This window comes from Ovis aries, chromosome 11 (assembly GCF_016772045.2).
Source record: "Ovis aries strain OAR_USU_Benz2616 breed Rambouillet chromosome 11, ARS-UI_Ramb_v3.0, whole genome shotgun sequence".
NCBI lineage: Eukaryota > Metazoa > Chordata > Mammalia > Artiodactyla > Bovidae > Ovis > Ovis aries.
In genome coordinates this window covers 9751324-9764318 of record NC_056064.1, presented here as the reverse complement: position 1 = coordinate 9764318, position 12995 = coordinate 9751324, and the positions used below count along the sequence as shown (strand labels likewise).

At 39.2% G+C, this 12995-nt stretch overlaps 1 protein-coding gene across 6 annotated transcripts in view; it reads left to right on the top strand.

Annotated features, from left to right (window-relative positions):
• TRIM37 (tripartite motif containing 37) overlaps nucleotides 1-12995 on the top strand; it is a 140030-nt gene that overhangs the window by 15985 nt on the left and 111050 nt on the right. For all 6 annotated transcript variants that reach the window (XM_012185193.4, XM_012185194.5, XM_042255311.1 and 3 more), the window contains exon 9: nucleotides 12677-12801. In XM_012185193.4, the coding sequence (XP_012040583.1) occupies nucleotides 12677-12801 (125 nt within the window). The remainder of the gene's footprint in view (nucleotides 1-12676; nucleotides 12802-12995) is intronic.

Sequence of the window (12995 nt, the reverse complement as noted above, 5' to 3'; positions counted from 1 at the left end):
TAGATTCAGGGTAGGTGGGGATAAAGTCTATAGTGAATGAATAAATAAAATGAATTAAATGTATAGACATTTGATATATTTATCTGTCTTGAATTTGGTTTTTAACATTCTTTAATTCTTGTGATACACAGCTGTCTCATGCGATTGTTCTCTTAATTATCATCCTGGGGATTCCCTTCATTTCTGTTTTAGGTTAAACCCTGTGTTTCCTGATTTCCATGGCTTCCTGCTCTTGATTCACACATTTGTTTTGGAATCACACTTCCTCTGTGGCTTTTATGAAAGAGTAATCAGAATAAATTTTTTGAGACTACATATCTGAAAATATGTTTATTCAGTCTTTACACTTGATTGACAGTTTGGTAGAATTCAGTACATAAATATTTATTTATATATTCTTGTTTTTCTCTTCAGTGTTTCATGCTGCATCATTTGTGGAGTCTTACTTTACTGAGCAGGGATTGAATGTGGGATGTTGGCAGTGAAAGCATGGTGTCTTAACTACTGTAACTACTGGCCTGCCAGGAAATTCCCCAGTATTCCACTTCTTAATTGTGCATGTTGTTCTAGAGAACAGAGATTTTTCTCTCCAGAGAATAGTCAAATAGCCATCTGCTGGAATGATGGGACAAATTTTTTAAACCACGTGTAGTGAAGTAGGGGTGGGATCTGAGGATCTGTGTGCTTTTTTTCTTTTAACAGTGTTGTTGAAGGATAACTGACCAAAAAAATAAGCTGCATGTATTTAAAGTGTGCAATTTGGTAAGTTTTGACAAATGTATACCCCTGTGAAACCATTACCATAGTCACAATAGTAAGTTTATTCCTCCAAAATTCTTTGTGCCTCTTTATAAACTCTGGTTCTGCTTCTTCCAATACTTCCCTCTCCAGGTAACCCCCAATCTACTTTCTGTCATAGATAAATTTGCCTTTTCTAGTGTTTAATATAATTGGAATCTGACCTAGGCTCGATCGTTGGGTTGGGAGCATCCCCTGGAGGAGGGCGTGGTAACCCACTCCAGTATTCTTGCCCAGAGAATCCCATGGACTGAGGAGCCTGGCAGGCGGCAGTCCATGTGGGCGCAAAGAGTTGGACACGACTGAGTGACAAAGCACAGCACACACGTTTTATGTTTGATTTCTTTTACTCAGCATTATTTTACAGTTCATTCATGTATCAGTCAGTCAGTTCAGTTCGGTCACTCAGTCGTGTCCGACCCTTTGTGACCCCGTGGATCGCAGCAGGCCCGGCCTCCCTGTCCATCACCAACACCTGGAGTCCACCCAAGCCCATGTCCATTGTGTTGGTGATGCCATCTAACCATCTCGTCCTCTGTCGTCCCCTTCTCTTCCTGCCCTCAATCTTTCCCAGCATCAGGGTCTTTTCAAATGAGTCAACTCAAAAAAAAAAGGAAAACAAATGAGTCAACTCTTTGCATCAGGTGGCCAAAGTATCGGAGTTTCAGTTTCAACATCAGGCCCTCCAGTGAACACCCAGGACTGATCACCTTTAGGATGGACTGGTTGGATCTCCTTGCAGTCCAAGGGACTCTTAAGAGTCTTCTCCAACACCACAGTTCAAAAGCATCAATTGTTCAGCGCTCAGCTTTCTTTATAGTCCACTGTCACATCCATACATGACTACTGGAAAAACCATAGCCTTGACTAGACAGACCTTTTTTGACAAAGTAATGTCTCTGCTTTTTAATATGCTGTCTAGGTTGGTTATAGCTTTCCTTCCAAAGAGCAAGCGTCTTAATTTCATGGCTGCAGTCACCATCTGCAGTGATTTTGGAGCCCAGAAAAATAAAAGTCAGCCACTGTTTCCACTGTTTGCCCATCTATTTCCCATGAAGTGATGGGACCAGGTGCCATGATCTTAGTTTTCTGAATATTGAGCTTTAAGCCAACTTTTTCTCTCTCCTCTTCCACTTTCATTAAGAGGCTCTTTAGTTCTTCCCTTTCTGCCATAAGGGTGGTATCATCTGCAGATCTAAGGTTATTGATATTTCTTCTGGCAATCTTGAGTCCAGCTTGTGCTTCTTCCAGCCTAGCGTTTCTCATGATGTACTCTGCATAGAAGTTAAATAAGCAGGGTGACAATATACAGCCTTGACGTATTCCTTTTCTTATTTGGAACCAGTCTGTTGTTCCATGTCCAGTTCTAACTGTTGCTTCCTGACCTGTATACAGGTTTCTCAAGAGGCAGATCAGGTGGTCTGGTATTCCCATCTCTTTTTATTGACTATGCTAAAGCCTTGACTGTGTGGATCACATGTATCAATAGTTCTTTCCTTTTTAAATGCTAGGTAGTATTCCATTGTATGTGTATGCCACAGTTTGTTTTTCCATTCAACTATTTATGGTCATTTGTTTTGCTGCTGCTTTTTTTTTCTTCTATTGGCATATAGCCAGTTACCAATGTTGTGATAGTTTCAGGCGAATAGCAAAGAGATTCAACCATAGATAGACGTGTATCCATTTTCCTTGATTTGCTTTCTGGTTTTGACTTTTACAAATAAAGTGGCAATGAAGATTCATTTACAAATCTACATGGACATATATTTCCGTTTCTCTTGGGTCCGCCTAAGATAGAATGGTAGATAAATGATTCAGGTTTTAATAAATGCCATCTATTTTCTTGAAGAAGTTGTATCATTTATATTTCTGTCAGTAGTCTTTGAGAGTACTAGTTTCTTTACATTCTTGTTAACGTGTGATATAGTCAGTCTTTAATTTGAGGTGTTCTCATAGAAATGTAATAATATTTCATTATTGTTTTATTAGGTTGGGGCAAAGGTAATTGCAGTTTCAGACCGTGATTTTTAAATCATTATAACTAGGTTCAAACACGTTTATTATTAATTAAAATAGAAACCATTACAATCAGCACATTTTTGCCAACAAGAAATAAGTTTGTTTATTTCTCTAGTGTAAAATTCTGTGCTTCAATATTCAATGAACTCCTGAAAAGCATTTTCTGCCTCCTGTTGGTTGAGGAAGCATTTTCCCTGCAAAAAGTTGTCAAGATGTTTGAAGAAGTGGTAGTTGGTTGGCAAGAGGTCAGGTAAATATGGTGGATGAGGCAAAACTTCATAGCCCAGTTCATTCAACTTTTGAAGTGTTGGTTTTGTGATCTGGAGAATTGGACCCATTCTGTTAACCAGTGCTGGCTGTATCATTGCAGTTTTTGGTGCTTCTCATCATTTTGCTGAACATACATCTCAGATGTAGTGGTTTTGTTGGGATTCAGAAAGTTGTGGTGAGTCAGACTGGGAGCAGACCACGAAACAAGTGACTGTGATCTCATTTTGGTGCAAGTTTGACTTTGGAAAGTCCTTTGGAGCTTCTCAGTCCACCCACTGAGCTGGTCATTGCCAGTTGTATAAAATCTACTTTTCGCCGCACATCGCAATCTGAGAAGTGGTTCTTTGTTACATAGAATAAGAGAGGACGACACTTCAAAAACGACCATTATTTTGATTTAAGGTCAGTTCATGAGGCACGCAGGTATCAAGCTTTTCCACCTTTCCAATTTGCTTCAAATGCCAAATGACTGTAGAATAGTAAACGCTGAATTCTTTAGTAACTTCTCTTGTAGCTGTAAGATCAGCTTTGGTGGTTGCTCTCAATTGATTGTTGTCACCTTCCGATCGCTGGCCACCCATGCTCCTCATCTTCAAAGCTCTCATCTCCTTTGCAAAACTTCTTGAACCACTGCTGCTCTGTACATTCGTTAGCAGTTCCTTGGCCAAATGTATTGTTGACTCTGCAAATTGTCTCTGATGCTTTATAGCACAACCCATTTTGAACTCGAATAAAAAAATCACTCAAATTTGCTTTTTGTCTGACATCATTTCTGTAGTTTAAAATAAATATAAATTGCAATAAGTCATTAGCAAAAAAAAAAAACCAAAAAACGAGAAATGAGCATTAAAGTGATGTGTAGCATAATGACATTTATATAAGAATGTATTCCAATATCAGATGATAAAGTTTAACAATAGAAAACCGCAATTACTTTTGCACCAACCTAAAAATTCTCCAAGCCAGGCTTCAGCAATACGTGAACTGTGAACTTCCAGATGTTCAAGCTGGTTTTAGAAAAGACAGAGGAACCAGAGATCAAATTGCCAACGTCTGCTGGATCATCGAAAAAGCAAGAGAGTTCCAGAAAAACATCTCTGCTTTATTGACTATGCCAAAGCCTTTGACTGTGTGGATCGCAATAAACTGGAAAATTCTGAAAGAGATAGGAATACCAGACCACCTGATCTGCCCCTTGAGAAACCTATATGCAGGTCAGGAAGCAACAGTTAGAACTGGACATGGAACAACAGACTGGTTCCAAATAGGAAAAGGAGTACGTCAAGGCTGTATATTGTCACCCTGCTCATTTAACTTATATGCAGAGTACATCGTGAGAAATGCTGGTCTAGAAGAAGCACAAGCTGCAATCAAGATTGCCAGGAGAAATATCAATAACCTCAGATTTGCAGATGCACCGAAGAATTGATGCTTTTGAACTGTGGTGTTGGAGAAGACTCTTGAGAATCCCTTGGACTACAAGGAGATCCAACCAGTCCATTCTAAAGGAGATAAGCGCTGGGTGTTCTTTGGAAGGAATGATGCTAAAGCTGAAACTCCAATACTTTGGCCACGTCATGCAAAGAGTTGACTCATTGGAAAAGACTCTGATGCTGGGAGGGATTGGGGGCAGGAGGAAAAGGGGACGACGGAGGATGAGATGGCTGGATGGCATCGCCAATTAGACGGACGTGAGTTTGGGTGAACTCCAGGAGTTGGTGATGGACAGGGAGGCCTGACGTGCTCCAGTTCATGGGGTTGTAAAGAGTCGGACATGACTGAGCGAGTGAACGGAACTGAACTGAATAATTTACAGTTGCCTTGTGACTAATGATGCTAAGCATCCTTTCTTAAGTTTATGTGTCATGTATCTTCTTTGTTGAGGTATCTGTTCAGATCTCTTTGTTGTTATTCAGATCTTTTGGCCATCATTTTATTGCCTTGTTTGTTTTCTTACTGAGTTTTGAGACCTCTTTATATAGAAAACAAGATCTAAGTTCTTCATTAGATAGGTGCTTTGCAAAGATTTCCTTCAAGTCTATGGCTTGTCTTTTCATTCTCTTAGAAGTGTCTTTTGAAGGGAAGTTTTAAATTTTAATGAAATACAATTTATCAGTTTGTTCTTCTGCTGTAACAGCTAAGAAATCTTTACCTAGTCCAAGATCACAAATGTTTTCTCATATGTTTTATTCCAGAAGTTTTATAATTTTGGGCTTCATATTGAGGACTGTGATCCATTTGGATCTATTTTTTGTGTATGAGGTATGGATCCAAGGTAGTCTTTTTGTTTTAATTTGTACATGTATGTGACCATCCAGTTGTTCTAGCACCATTTGTTGAAGGCCAGACTTTCTTTACTGAATTGCCTTTGCATCTTTTTCAAAAATTAATCCATATATACGTTACTTACTCATTTGTTTTATGCCACCAGTGCACTGTTGCTTTTGCTTTTTATAATAGTGTTGTAAAAAGTAAAAAGATTAAGAAGATTACTGTTGCTTTTTATAATAAAATAAAGTAATAATAAAATGAATAATAAAGTAATAAGTAAATAAAAATAAAAGTAAATTAAAAGTAAGTAAAAGTAATAAAAAATAAAGTAATAACAAAATAAAAAGTAAAAAGATATGAAAAGATTACTGTTGCTTTTTATAATAAAATCAACCCTGAATATTCACCGGAAGGACTGGTGCTGAAGCTGAAGCTCCAGTATTTTGGCCAGCTGCTGTGAAGTGCCAACTCATTGAAAGAGACCCTGATGCTGGGAAAGATTATGAGCAGAAGGAGAAGAAGGTGACAGAGGATGAGATGGTTGGATGGTATCCCTGACTTGATGGAGGCGAGTTTGAGCAAACTCTGGGAGATAGTGAAAAACAGGGAAGTCTGGCATGCTAACAGTCCATGGGCTTGCAGAGTCAGATATGACTTAGCAACTGAACCACAACAAAAAGTGTTAACTCTCTAACTTTGTGCTTCCTTTAAAAAAAAATTTTTTTTTATCATCGTATGAACTTTAGATTCAAGTTTATAGAGATTAACATTTCTACCAAAAAAAATTTTTTTTTCTTTAAAACTTATTTTTTTTAGCTATTTTGAGTCTTAGTTGCTGCAGGTGGGCTCAGTAGTTGCCGAGTGTGGGCTTATGGTACGTGGGATCTTAGTTTCCTGACTAGTGTTAGAACTTGAGCCCCCTCTATTGGCAGGCAGATTCTTAACCCCTGGACAACCAGGAAGTCCCATGTTTTGGGGTTTGGTTGGAATTACAGTGGATCTATATAGCAACTTGGGGAGATGTGGCGTTTTAACAATACTGAGTCTGTTTCATGAAGAAGACTGCATTTATTTCAGCAGTGTTTTGTAACTTTTCAGGGCACAAGATTTTCACATTGTTGGATTTTTTGGTATTTCAGAATTTTTGAAGATAAAAGATGAGTTTTTTTCCCCCATTATTATTATTATTTTGGGGATATAGTTGCTGTACAGTGTTGCCTTAGATTCTGCTGCACAGTGAGGTGAGCCCACTGTATGTACACATATACCCCTTCCCTCTTGGACCTCCTTCCCATCTGGGAGCAGAGCTCCCTGCGCTATGTACCAGGTTCCCAGCTGTTATACAGACACATGTCTCAGTCCTAATCTCCTGCCTCGTGTCCCCTGCCACTGGTGTTCACACATCTGTTCTCTATGTCTGTCTCTATTTTTGCCCACAGCAAGGTCCATCTGCACCATTTCTTTAGATTCCACATATATGGGTGATACCTCATTGTGGTTTTCATTTGCATTTCTCTAATAATTACTGATGTTGAGGATCTTTTCTCATGCCTGTTGGCCACCTCCTATGTTGTTTTTGGAGAAATGACTCTTTAGGTTTTGCACTGATATTTTGGTTGGTTGTTTTTTTAATATTGAGCTCCACAAGCTGTTTGTATATTTTGGAGATTGGTGAGTTTTAAATTATGCCCTCTTCAGTGTTTTGGAAGAAGTTGTGTAGAACTGGAATGTTTCTTTCTTAGGTGTTTGCTAGAATACACCAGTGAAGCCATTAGAATCTTGTTTTCTTTGTGGAAAGAAAGAAAACAGGAAGTTTTCAGTTTCTTTGTAGGTACAAGGCAGTTTTTGTGACTTCTCTAGCAGTCCAGTGTTTAAGATCCCCATGCTTCCACTGCAGGGAGTACAAATTTGATCCCTGGTTGGGAAAGTAAGATCATGCATTCCTCACAATATGGCCAAAAAAAAAAAAAATAGGGCAGTTCATGTTGCCTTCGTCTTGAATGAGCTTTCATAGTTTGTGTCTTTCAGGGAATTATTCCCTTTCATTTGAATTTGCTGAATTTATTGGCATAAAATTAATAATAGTCCCTTATTATCCTTCAACTAAGTAGTGGTTTTGTTTTTTCTCTGTTGTCTTTTTGCTTTAAATTCTGTTGATTTTTATTTTGATCCAATTATTATCTTTCTTTTGCTTCAGTTCAGTTCAATCGCTCAGTCGTGTCTGACTCTTTGTGACCCCATCAACTGCAGCACACCAGGCCTCCCTGTCCATCCAAACTCATGTCCATTTAGTCGGTGATGCCCTCCAACCATCTCATTCTCTGTTGTCCCCCTCTCCTCCTAGAGTCCTTCAGTCTTTCCCAACATCAAGGTCTTTTCCAGTGAGTCAGTTCTTTGCATTAGGTGACCAAACTATTGGAGTTTCAGCTTCAGCATCAGTCCTTCCAATGAATATTCAGGACTGATTTCCTTTAGGATGGACTGGTTGGATCTCCTTGCAGTCCAAGGGATTCTCGAGAGTCTTCTCCAACACCACAGTTCAAGAGCATCAGTTCTTCAGTGCTCAGCTTTCTTTATGGTCCAAGTCTCACATCCATACATGACTACTGGAAAAACCATAGGCTTGACTGAATGGACCTTTGTTGGCAAAGTAATGTCTCTGCTTTTTAATATGCTGTCTAGGTTGGTTATAGCTTTTCCTCCAAAGACCAAGTGTCTTTTAATTGCATAGCTGCAGTCCCCATCTGCAGTGATTTTGGAGCCCCCCAAATAAAGTCTGACACTGTTTGCACTGTTTCTCCATCTATTTGCTGTGAAGTGACGAGACCAGGTGCCATGATCTTTGTTTTCTGAATGTTGAGCTTTAAGCCAACTTTTTCGCTCTCTTTCACTTTTATCAAGAGACTCTTTAGTTCTTCTTCACTTTCTGCCATAAGGGTGGTGTCATCTGCATATCTGAAGTTATTGATATTTCTTCCAGCAATCTTGATTCCAGCTTGTGCTTCATTCAGCCCAGTGTTTCTCATGATGTACTCTGCATATACGTTAAGTAAGCATGATGACAATATGCAGCCTTGCCTTTCCCGATTTGGCACCAGTCTGTTGTTCCATGTCTAGTTCTGATTGTTGCTTCCTGATTTCTCAAGAGACAGGTCAGGTGGTCTGGTATTCCCATCTCTTGAAGAATTTTCCATAGGTCCTTGTGGTCCACACAGTCAAAGACTTTGACATAGTCAGTAAAGCAGAAATAGATGTTTTTCTGGACATCTCTTGCTTTTTCTAGGATCCAGCAGATGTTGGCAATTTGATGTCTGGTTCCTCTGCCTTTTTTAAAACCAGCTTGAGCATCTGGAAGTTCACGGTTCACATACTGTTGAAGCCTGGCTTGGAGAATTTTGAGCATTACTTTGCTCGCGTGTGAGATGAGTGCAATTGTGTGGTAGTTTGAGCATTGTTTAGCATTGCGTTTCTTAGGGATTGGAATGAAAACTGACCTTTTCCAGTCCTGTGTCCACTGCTGAGTTTTCCAAATTTGCTGGCATGTTGAGTGCAGCACTTTCACAGCATCATCTTTTAGGAGTTAAAATAGCTCAGCTGGAATTCCATTGCCTCCACTAGCTTTGTTCCTAGTGATACTTCCTAAGGCCCACTTGACATCACATTCCAGGATGTCTGGCTCTAGGTGGGTGATCACATCATCGTGATTATCTGGGTTTTGAAGATCTTTTTTGTACAGTTCTCCTGTGTATTCTTGCCATCTCTTCTTAACATCTTCTGCTTCTGTTAGGTCCACCATTTCTGTCCTTTATCGAGCCTTTCTTTGCATGAAATGTTCCCTTGGTATCTGATTTTCTTGACGAGATCTGTAGTCTTTCCCATTCTGTTGTTTTCCTCTATTTCTTTGCTCTGATCACTGAGGAAGGCTTTCTTATCTCTCCATGCTATTCTTTGAAACTCTGCATTCAAATGGGAATATCTTTCCTTTTCTCCTTTGCTTTTGCCTTCTCTTTTCACAGATATTTGTAAGGTCTCCTCAGACAGCCATTTTGCTTTTTTGCATTTCTTTTTCTTGGGGATACTCTTGCTCCGTGTCTCCTGTACAGTGTCATGAACCTCTGTCCATAGTTTATCAGGCACTCTATCAGGTCTAGTCCCTTAAATCTATTTCTCACTTCCACTGTTAGGAATAATAATCGTTAGGGATTTGCTTTAGGTCATACCTGAATGGTCTAGTTGTTTCCCCTACTTTCTTCAATTTAAGTCTGAATTTGGCAATAAGGAGTTCATGATCTGAGCCACAGTCAGCTCCTGGTCTTGTTTTTGCTGACTGTATAGAGCTCCGTCTTTGGCTGCAAAGAATATAATCAGTCTGTTTCGGTGTTGACCATCTGGTGATGTCCATGTGTAGCGTCTTCAGTTTAATTTGCCCTTTCTCCCCTAAAATGTTAGGATTGAAGCTGGAGTTACTGATTTGAGATCTTCTCTGCTTGAAGCACATTCTTAAATCCTTTGTGACTTCTTTGACACATGGGTTCTGCAGAAGTATGTTACTTAGGTTCCAAATATTTGGGGATTTTTCTGATAGTGTGTAATGTCAGGTAAAGTTGGTTGATACTGATGTTCTAGTGTACTATATCCTTGTGGATTTTTTGTCTCCCGTGTTTGATAAAAGCAGTTATTGAGAGGGGGGTATTCAAATTTTTAGCAATAATCCCAGAATTTGTCTATTACCTCAGTTCTATTGTATTTTGAAGCCATATTAGTAGAAGCATAAACATCTAAGATTGTTATATTCCCCTGATGAACTGTTTCCATTATCACTGTGAAAGACCTGTTTGCTTTCAAATCTAGTTTATTTGATATAAAAAGTCATTTTAGCTTTCTTTTAACCAGTGTTACCATGTGATATCTTATTCCATTGGCTTTCTTTTAATGTATTTGTTCCTAAATGTGTCTCGTAGGCAATATACAATTGGGTCTAATTTTCTAACCCTTTCTGACAATCTTTGACTTTTAGCTGGGATGTTTTGTGTGCTCATTGATTTGGTAAAGTTTGAATCTGCTATCTTGCTGTTTTCTTTGTTTTGCCTGTTCTTTGTTCCTTTGTTGGATTTTTTTTTTTAATTTGTTGATAATTTTTGGGTTGAGTATTTTTTTTATCCTGTGTATTGTCATTAGTTGATGACACTGTTATCCGTAATAATAAATGTAAATGGATTGGACTTCCTTGGTCGTCCAATGGTTATGAATCCACTTGCCAGTGAAGGGGATATGGGTTTAGTCCCTGGTCTAGGAAGATTCCACATGCCATAGGGCAACTAAGCCTGCGTGCCACAATTACTGAGCCTGTGCTCTAGAGCCCATGTGCCACAGCTCCTGAAGCCTGCTCACCCTGGCACCCATGCTCCTCGACAAGAGAAGCAATGCGAAGCCTGTGCACTGCGACTAGAGACTAGATCGGCTCGCTGCAGGTAGACAAGTCTCGCACACGGCATCCAGCATCCCAATGCAGCCAGAAGGACATGAACGAAAAAGGAACTTCATAACCAGCCAGCCTAGGAACAGTGTGAGAAAACACAGTTAAAGCCCACCTCTGTTGCAAACAGAAATGCCAGTATCTTAAAGTGCTGGCAAATCAAAACCAGTAGGATATGTAGTAAAAGAAAGCAAGACTTGGTAGAGTTAATCAAAGGAATGTTGAAAAGTCACTTGATTGTAACTCAAGGGACTGGAGGCGTTCCACAAGAACATGTAAGTAAAAATAATTAGAATGATATTAATTTTAAAAATAACATTCAGTTATATTTGATCCTTATTCGTTGCCAAATTATTCAGGAAACTAAGAGTAGAAGGAACTGCCTTAACCTTATGAAAAATGTCTGTTTAAAAGTCTGCCTTTGGGGGAAATGAGGTCAAAGGGCTACACATAGTAAACATTCAATAAATAGTTGAATAAAAGTTATAAATTTTGGTATTCATCATGATATCAATTATGTCATATTATTCTTGGTGAACTGTAAGCAACTACCTTTTAAAAGACGTAACCCAGTTGTAGTGGGTTTTGCGAATATCATCCATTTGGCACCTGATAGTGTATTAGTTTGCTGCTGCTATGTCGCTTCAGTCGTGTCTGACTCTGTGCGACCCCATAGACGGCAGCTCCCCCGTCCCTGGGATTCTCCAGGCAAGAACACTGGAGTGGGTTGCCATTTCCTTCTCCAGTGCATGAAAGTGAAAGTGAAGTCGCTCAGTTGTGTCCAACTCTTTGCGACCTCTGCGACCCCATGGACTGCAGTCTGTCAGGCTCCTCCATCCATGGGATTTTCCAGGCAGGAGTACTGGAGTAGGGTGCCATTACCTTCTCCGATTAGTTTGCTAGGGCTTCCATAACAAAGACTAGGAGGCTTAAACAACAAGTGTGTTTTCTCAATGTTCTGGAGGCTGGTAGTTCAAGATTAAGATATGGGCAGGTTTGGTTTTCCTTGAGACCTCTCTCTTTGGTTTGCAGATGGCTGCCTTCTCTTTATGTCCTCTGAAGGACTTTTTTCCAACTGTAGTTACATTCTGAGGTACTAGTCGTTGGGGCTGCAACATACGAGTTTAGGGAGGGGATACACTTCAGCCCATAGCAGGTGTTTACAGAGCTGTCTCGCAGCTTCATGGTTGATGTCACAAACCTAGCAAAGCAAGCAGCAGTAGATACGACTCCAGTTTTACACAACAGACTCTTAAGCCACAAAGCTGATGTGTGGCAGGACTGGGACTTTAAACTGGTGGCTTGAGTACAAAATCAGTATCTTTTAACTACCATGCTGATTTTGCTAAAGTTGAATGTCTCACTTTTTACCTTTAGTTTGACTTAATCTTTCCCAAATTGATAGAGGTTAAGACTTTTTATTTCTCAGTTTCCTGGAGTGTGATTTGAAGAAATCCTTGTTTGAAGGTCATTGACTTCTAGGGGTTTGTTCATTTATATACATAATGGCTTCACTCTACCACTCTAAAATATACATATATAAGATACACAAATATATTGTAGTTGCTTAGAATTGGATTTATGCCAGTATACAGAGAGAGAAAAATACATTAAAATCAAATATATTTACTGAATAACTTTACTATTATAATGGGAATCAATAAACCTAGATCCTTTACTTATTCTTAACTTTCAAACCCACTTTGAAAGAATCATTGTATTTTTCTTCATGTTGTTTTTTTCAGTGTATAACCAAAATAACTTCCATTTCCTTTAAGGATCTTGGGTGTGCCAGTGCATAATAATTTTGTTTATTCAGACATTTTTTTTTTCCTCACACAGTTGCGGTCTTGTAGTAAGAGTGAGTTGATATCTAAGAGCTCAGAGATCCTCATGATGTTTCAGCAAGTTCATCGAAAGCCTATGGCATCCTTTGTTACCACTCCTGTTCCACCAGACTTTACGAGGTACAACACTTTTTTTTTTTTAACTTTATATGCAAATGAATATACTTAGTTTCAAAAGAATGCTATTTCTGGGGACTTGCTGGCAGTCTAATGGTTAAGACTTGCTCCTTCCCCTGCAGGGGTGTAGGTTCCATCTCTGGTTAGGGAACTAAGAAGCTGCATGCTATTCAGCCAAAAAGTTAAAGAAAGAATGC